The 8,814-nt window shown below is 38.6% G+C and overlaps 1 protein-coding gene across 1 annotated transcript in view; it reads right to left on the bottom strand.

Annotated features, from left to right (window-relative positions):
* LOC106883603 (guanylate cyclase 32E) overlaps window positions 1–8,814 on the bottom strand; it is a 37,958-nt gene that overhangs the window by 2,718 nt on the left and 26,426 nt on the right. The window contains exons 14-19 of the mRNA XM_089340086.1: window positions 8,615–8,795; window positions 7,635–7,775; window positions 7,020–7,143; window positions 6,218–6,461; window positions 2,127–2,225; window positions 666–757 (exon numbers count right to left, since the gene is read on the bottom strand). Of these exons, the coding sequence (XP_089196212.1) occupies window positions 666–757; window positions 2,127–2,225; window positions 6,218–6,461; window positions 7,020–7,143; window positions 7,635–7,775; window positions 8,615–8,795 (881 nt within the window). The remainder of the gene's footprint in view (window positions 1–665; window positions 758–2,126; window positions 2,226–6,217; window positions 6,462–7,019; window positions 7,144–7,634; window positions 7,776–8,614; window positions 8,796–8,814) is intronic.

The following is an 8,814-nucleotide window of genomic DNA, read 5'->3' as shown; positions in this document are numbered from 1 at the left end:
GCTTTCAATTCACCAAATAGACACTCAGGTTTCAGTTGCACAAGATCTCCTTGATTGTGTTGAGTACAATGAAAACTTTTTGAAAACTTTGCATAGGCCTCTGAACAGGTATTGCCAAGCTTCTGGCAAAAATTTGATGCAGATTCTCTGCTCAACTTTCTCTGTCATGGTCAGTGCGGCGATCACATGCTACACACGTTCCTTCCAAGCACTGCTATAAACAGCGGAAGTAAGCTAGAACGTTAAGACTTAGTGTGCATGCACAGCAAAATTGAAGGTCAATCTGTGCCAAGCAGCTTCACTCTGCGTGCTTTAGCTTCGTTACTATAGCAACGGTCCAGATACTTATTGATCAGACTATGTACATGACTGATAGCTTTACTCAATCAGTTTATTGATCAGTTGAGAAAAAAATGAATGATCTAAAAAAAAAAATTAATGCTACTTTCATCAGGGCCATTTCTGGTTGTGTGTGTGTGTGTGTGTGTGCAGGATAGGTTGAATTATGGGACCCAGTCTTGTTTCAATATTAATATATTACTGTGACTGCTTTGTTTGAGTCTTGTGTGTGTTGTAGAAAATGAAAAGAAATCAAAAACAGAAATATATTTTGTGTAGGTGCATGCGTGTGTGTGTGTGTGTGAGTGTGTGTGTATGTGTGTTACCTTGATATCAATATATCCACGAGGTTTACAGTGATATCCTCCTAATTTCTGCAACAAGAGGAATGTCTTCTCACTACAGTGAATCTTCAAGGCTGAAAAGTGAAAAGTGATGCGCTTGATCAAATGGCAGCAGATAAGTAAGTAAATAGTAGTAGTATTAGTGGTGATGGTGGTGGTGGTGGCAGTAATTGCAGAGGAGGCGGATGGTGGTGGTAGTGGTGGTTGCAGAGGAGGCGATGGTGGTGATAGTCGTACTGGTGGTTGCTGAGGAGATGGTGGTGGTGGTGCTGGTGGTGGCGGCGACGGCTGTGGCGGTGGCAATGGCGGTGGTGGTGGCGGCGGTGGCAGTGGTGGTGGTGGTGGTGATGGTAATGGTTGCAGAGGAGGTGATGTTGGAAGCAGCAGCAGTAGTAGTAGTCAATAAAATAAAGTACTAGTCATGTGCTGAGGTTCATTTAACCAACTGTATGTATGACCTTGCAGTAACAACAACATCAAAAGCAATGCTCTACAGGTACAACACCAACCTTCTGGACACTGACGGTCAAGAGCCTCTCATAATCCAGACTAATTTACAAGGAAGAATTTCAAATTCCCAAAGCCACCAGACTTGTTCAATGGTTGACCCCATTTCACAGTACCTTGTACACTACAGTATTCATCGTCGTCATCATCATCATCATTTAACATCTGTTTTCTATGCTGGCATGGGTTGGACAGCTTGACAGGAACAGGCAAGGTTAGGGGCTGCACTGAGTTATATAGTCCGTTTTGGCTTGGTTTCTACAGCTGGATGCCCTTCCTAACACCAACCACCCAGTAGGGTGTACTGGGTGGTTTTTACATGGCACCGGCAACAGTGCTTTTTATGTGACACCAGTACCAGTGCTTTTAATAAACCTGCATCATTTAAGTAAATTTAATATATGTTTAATTTAGAGGTGACCACCTCTAATTTGGAAAAATCAGCAATTAGGCACAGGCATGGCTGTGAGGGAAGAAGCTTGGATTCCAACCACATAGTTCTGGGTTCAATCCCATTATGTTTCACCTTGAGCAAGCACCTTCTTCTAAAGCCTCAGGCTGACCAAAGCCTTGTGAGTGGATCTGGTAGACAGAAACTGAAAGAAGCCCATTGTGTGTGTGTGTGTGTGTGTGTGTGTGTTTCTTTGTGTTTGTGTTTGTCCTCCACCACTGCTTGAGAACTGGTGTTTGTGTGTTTACCTCCCTGTAAACTAACAGTTCAACAAAAAGAGACTGATAGAATAAGCACTAGGCTTAACAAAAGATAAGTATTGAGGCTGATTCATTCAACTGAAAAATTCTTCAAGGCAGTGCCCCAGCATGGCCACAATCTAATGACTGAACAAATAAAAAGATAAAAGAATCAGGCAAAGCTTTGGAACTGTAGGTTCTGAAATATCTTTATCATACCTGTATAAAGATACCAACATGACTTACCGACTCCAGTGGATTCCATCCTTGAAGCTGTGTTTACTGTGTCTCCAAATAGACAATAACGAGGCATTCGATGACCAACAACACCTGCTACGCAGGGACCTGACAAGGGGAACCAAAATTTCAAAAATCAGTATATTAGATTTGATTTCATTATATTTATAGAAATATGCTGGATATTTCATCCAATACATCAAGTCAGAAACACTGTGTCTATCTAGTCAACTGTGTCTGTCTAGTCAACTGTGTCTGTCTAGTCGACTGTGTCTATCTAGTCAACATCCAGTCAACTGTGTCTAGCTATCTCATCAGTTAACATCTATAAACTGTATGTATCTATCCAGTCAACTTCGAAGACTAGGTGCAGGCATGGCTGTGTGGTAAGAAGCTTCCTTCCCAACTACATGTTTCTGGGTTCAGTCCCACTGTGTGGCACCTTGGACAAGTGTCTTCTACTGTAGCCTCAGGCCAACCAAAGCCTTGTGAGTGGATTTCGTAGATAGAAACTGAAAGAAACCTGTCACATATATAGATAGATAGATAAAAGTATAGGCGCAGGAGTGGCTGTGTGGTAAGTAGCTTGCTTACCAACCACATGGTTCCGGGTTCAGTCCCACTGCATGGCACCTTGGGCAAGTGTCTTCTACTATATCCTCGGGCCGACCAAAGCTTTGTGAGTGGATTTGGTAGACGGAAACTGAAAGAAGCCCGTCGTATATATGTATATGTATATGTATATATATATGTGTGTGTGTGTGTTTGTGTGTCTTTGTTTGTGTCCCCCCTCCCAACATCGCTTGACAACCAATGCTGGTGTGTTTACGTCCCTGTAACTTAGTGCTTCGGCAAAAGAGACCGATAGAATAAGTACTAGGCTTACGAACAATAAGTCCTGGGGTCGATTTGCTTGACTAAAGACGGTGCTCCAGCATGACCACGGTCAAATGACTGAAACAAGTAAAAGAGTAAAAGAGTAAATATGCATATGCATTTATCTGCCTGCCTGTCTATCTATCTATCTACCTGTCTATCTATCTACCTACCTGTCTGTCTGTCTGTCTGTCTATCATTGGAGATGGACAGCATGGAACCCTCTGCATCTTTAAAAAACAAAAAGGTACGTTGAATAAAACAGTCCTGAGATGCTCTGCTTGAAATAAAGATGTAACAGTCACAGTTGGAATGTCTTTGATTGTAGTTGTTTTTTTCCTTTAGAACTCACCTGAGACTGAGCACCTGTGAACTCCAATGGGAACAGATAGCAGACCAAATAGCAATGAAGTGAGATAGCTAGTGAATACCCTATGATGTCTCATATGACCCTATAGAGAGCCTGTCCTGCCCTGTACAAATATATCGTCCTATGCTGTCATATACTGCTCTACATAGTCATATAGCCAATACAATCTTATACAAGCACGTGGCTTAGTGGTTAGGGCATTCGGCTCACGATCATAAGGTCGTGAGCTCAATTCCCGGCGACGCGTTGTTTCCTTGAGCAAGACACTTTATTTCACGTTGCTCCAGTCCACTCAGCTGACAAAAATAAGTTGTACCTGTATTTCAAAGGGCTGGCCTTGTCACACTATGTGTCACCCTGAGTCTCTCTGAGAACTACGTTAGGGGTACACGTGTCTGTGGATTGCTCAGTCACTTGCATGTTAATTTCACAAGCAAGCTGTTCCATTGATCGGGTCAACTGGGAGCCTCTTCGTCATAACCGATGGAGTTTCTCCTCCTATACATTCCACTGCTGCCTTATACATAGCCTATACAGTCCTATACAACAGCAGTCTCCGACATTCTTTGCTCCACAGACTGGTTTCATTCTAGACAATTTTCCATGGACCAGGGGATCATATTCACAACAAAGCACAGTAAAGTCTATGGTATATAATGCATATACATTACATATATAGGTGTCAGCATGGCCGTGTGGTAAGAAATTTGCTTCTTAACCATATGGTTCCGGGTTCAGTCCTACTATGTGGCACCTTAGGCAAGTGTCTTCTTGGACTGACCAAAGCCTTGTAAGTGGATTCGGTAGACAGAAACTGAAAGAAGTCTGTTGTGTGTGTGTGTATATATATATATATATATATATATATATATATATATAATAATAATATTATTAGGGACAAAATCCAAAATTACAGGTAAAAAACTCAATTAAAATCAATTTATAAAAAATTAAATTGAGCCTTATAGATAAAGTATATATATATATATATAGATATGCAGGGCAGGGAATCATCAATTAGTAATAAAATTAATAAAATTAATTATAAATATATATATATATATATAATATTATAAATATATATATATATATATATATATATATATATTGTGTGTGTGTGTGTATGTGCGTATGTGTGTGTGTATAAATTTTAAATAAAGATGCATTATTACCATTATTATTGATATTAATAAGGTAATAATAGGGTGGCTAGCAAGTTCACACCATTACAGGCACAATATAAGCTAAATTTAGATACAGTAGAGTATATAATACCACTTGCTAATGTAATGAATATTTTAGAATTAGATGTTAAAATGTTATTTTCAACTGAAGATCCCAGAGTATGAGGGTGAAATCAGTTGGTATTGAAATATACATTACTTGCTGATGTATTCAATGCAAAGGTAAGCCTACTTCTCATGTTCATTGCATTGCTTGTGTGTATCTTTATAGTGAATTTCTGGTGGTTTTAGAGCTTTGGTTCTGATTTAGCAAGTGGTATTAAATACCATACTGAATCATATATATATATATATATATATATAAATTTAGAGAATGGAGTAAAAAGCATATGTTAACTGCATACTTTTATTTCCAACATATGCGTTTTACTCCATTCTCTAAATTTATATATACTTAAGTACCCAAAATAACAAGGAGTTTCTACCTCATAAACAGGAGTTACACCACAGTCATTTTGTGATCTTTGCTACCCTGGTATCTATTAACCAATTTATTTTGTTCGTGTTATTTATTAATTAGGAGAAAATAAATACATATAATAAAATATATATATATATATATATATATATATATATATATATATATATATATACACACACACACACACACACATACATATATATCTGTGTATGTGTGTGTGTGTGTGTGTGTGTCTTTGTGTCTGTGTTTGTTGCCCACCATCACTTGACAACCAGTGTTGGTGTGTTTACATCCCCTGTAAATTAGCAGTTTAGCAGAAGAGATCAATAGATTAAGTACCAGGCTTAAGAAAAAAATAAGTCCAAGGTTGATTCATTGGAATAAAATTCTTCAAGACAGTGCCCCTGCATGGCCGCAGTCAAATGACTGAAATAAGTAAATGATAAAAGATATATATTGCATATGTAATATATATACATTACATGCATATATATATTACATATGTAATATATATGTATATATAAAGAGTAAAGGGTAAAAGGGTGTATATATATTGTATATGTATTTGTGAAGGCGCATGGCTCAGTGGTTAGAGCGTCGAGCTTACGATTGTGAGGTTGTGAGTTTGAATCCCAGACCGGGCTACATGTTGTGTTCTTGAGCAAGACACTTTATTTCACGTTGCTCCAGTTCACTCAGTTGTAGAAATGAGTTGTGATGTCACAGGTGCCAAGCTGTATCGGCCCCTTTACCTTTCCCTTGGATAACATCGGTGGCGCGGAGAGAGGAGGCTGGTATGCATGAGCGACTGCTGGCCTTCCATAAACAACCTTGCCCGGACTTATGCCTGGGAGGGTAACTTTCTAGGTGCAATCCCATGGTCAGTCATGATCGAAGGGGGTCTCAGTATGTAATACATACACAGTACACACACACACATATATTGCATATGGGATTCATATATATTACATACATAATACATATATAATGCAAGAATACTCTACAGACTGCTGTAGGCAATAAAGTAGAAATAAAATATTAAAATGTATTCTTTAATTACGTCCCAGTACCCAATGATTCATGGCAGGTGATTGCCATGCTATAGAAAACCTTTACTGCTCTACACAGTCATCTGCCTACACAGTCCTTGACTTTTAGTGACCAGTTATTTCCTGAAATATATACTAACCTGAATGGATGCCAATTCTTAACTTTATCCTCTCGTGTGGTCGGTGCCGTATTTTGAAATGTTTGATGGCGCTCAGCAGATGGATTGACATGGAAGCTATTTCCCCCGCATGCATGTCCCCATTGCGTTCAGGAAGGCCACTGACCACCATGTAAGCATCGCCAATGGTTTCCACTTTGTACACTGAGTAGTCACCTATGATGCTGTCGAAGCACGTATAAAGGTCATTGAGTAGATCGACAACCTACAAGTAGAACACAAAACCAACAAGATTCACTCAGTTTCCTTTTGGAAAAGAAAAAGGACAACAGTAAGTAAACCAGCATTTCTCAACCAATTTTACCTGTGATCTTCTTTGATACCTATTTTGCTCCATTGGACCTCCGTAGCCATTTGATGTATATAAAATAATCTTTCTGTAATTTTATGATTAAATATTTTTGAGAAGTGATTAAAAAAATTGTTAAAATATTTTGTGTTTTGTAGAAGAATAACCAATTTATTTCACATTGGACCTCTTTGATTCCTATTTTTTTTTTACTGGACCTCCAGAGCCATTCGATGTATAATTAGATATCATTTGGAATTATTTTTAAAAATTGAAATATTTTTTGTATTGTGGAAGTATAACCAATTTACCGCACACAAATTTAAACAACAAAATCTTTAATGGACCCTGAAGGGCCATATGGACTCTAAAAAGGGCCATATGGACCCTCAAGGGCCACATGGACCCTGGTTGAGAACCACTGATGTAGACAGACAAGAGTTAAAAGAGTGGAAACAAGGAGTATGTAATAACCTGTAATGGTGTACTGAGGGCAGAGAGTGAGGTGAATCCTGCGATATCGCTAAAGTATATTGTTACACTCTGATACTGCTCTGGTATTACTGGACTTCCAATCTTCAAACTTTCAGCAACTGACCTACAAACATGGAGAGTGAAAAAGTGGGACATTACTGTACGTTTCCTGCTCTTTACGCTCTGCATACAAATTCAAAATTGGAAAAGATTATTATTATTATTATTATTATTATTATTATTATTATTATTATTATTCTCATCAGCATTTGTTTGAAATAAAATAAAAAACTTGCAGAGAACAATTTAACCCTTTAACATTTAAACCAGCCATATCCAGCCCAAATATTCTATCAGTTTTATGTTCAAACTGGCCAGATCCAGCTTCTCACACCTACCCAATTATGTCAGTCTAAAAATAAACAATCACATCTTCAAAATCTTGAAGCTACAACATAGTTCAAGATTAATTTTTTTAAATGTTAATAAATAAGCATTACATTTGATAAACTAATCTGAATGCTAAAGAGTTAATTCAGTCTATAGTAGAAATAAAGTTTACAAAGACAGGGTTGCCATGACGCCATCAGACTTTGACGTGTATAAATATCTTACCGAGGTAACATCCTCATCAATAGATTTTCACTTCTCTTCTTCTCTTCTTCCAATTCAATTGTTCTGTGAGCCACCAGAATCTCCAGATTCTCTGCATGTTTCTCCATCAATCCCATTATATGGTCATAAATGTTGGGCTTCCTAGAAATAACAAAAAAATTGATTTATGATGTGTCATAGACCACACGAACGCTATCATTTGTAACATATGATGTGTCTTAGATCAGATGAACGCTGTCACAGGAAATGCATGATACATCTTATACCATCATTGGTAACAAGATGTATCTTAGATAGATGGATGCTATGATTGATAATATATGTTTCATCTTAAACCGTGGAGGTGCAATGGCCCAGTGGTTAGGGCAGCGGACTCGCGGTCATAGGATCGCGGTTTCGATTCCCAGACTGGGCATTGTGAGTGTTTAGTGAGCAAAAACACCTAAAGCTCCACGAAGCTCCGGCAGGGGATGGTGGCGAACCCTGTTGTAATCTTTCACCACAACTTTCTCTCACTCTTACTTCCTGTTTCTGTTGTGCCTGTAATTCAAAGGGTCAGCCTTGTCACACTGTGTCACGCTGAGTCTCCCTGAGAACTATGTTAACGGTACACGTGTCTGTGGAGTGCTCAGCCACTTGCACGTTAATTTCACGAGCAGGCTGTTCCGTTGATCGGATCAACAGGAACCCTTGACATCGTAAGCGACGGAGTGCCAACACACATCTTAAACCAGATGAATGCATAGAATCCTGTTGCTAGAAACATATGACACACCTTAGACCAGATGAATGCTATCGCCAGAAAGATATGACATATCTTAGACTAGATGGGAAGAGAAAGTGGGGAAGTGAGAAAGAATGTACTTGACACTGATCATTGGTTGCGGTTCAGCAAAATGTAAACTTCGTGATATCAGTGCAAACATTGAATAAATGGAAGAATGGAATTGGTAGAGGAAGGAACAATTAATTATACTCACTGATCTTGGACAAACAGCTTTAATCGGAACTTTATGGATCTGAATTCTAACCTCTCCTCTGGATTTTCTCGCCAGCAGTCTTCCATACATCTAACAACATTCTCATCCATTGATAATCCTTGTGTGTTTGGACGCAGTGGTGCCTGTCCCATTTTGTGATGCTGCAGTTGCTTTATTAGTTCTTTGAAAATATACGAAAA

This window comes from Octopus bimaculoides, chromosome 23 (assembly GCF_046866305.1).
Source record: "Octopus bimaculoides isolate indiv1 chromosome 23, ASM4686630v1, whole genome shotgun sequence".
NCBI classification, from domain to species: domain Eukaryota; kingdom Metazoa; phylum Mollusca; class Cephalopoda; order Octopoda; family Octopodidae; genus Octopus; species Octopus bimaculoides.
The sequence above is the reverse complement of the archived record's forward strand: the minus strand, read 5'-3'. Positions and strand labels throughout refer to the sequence as shown.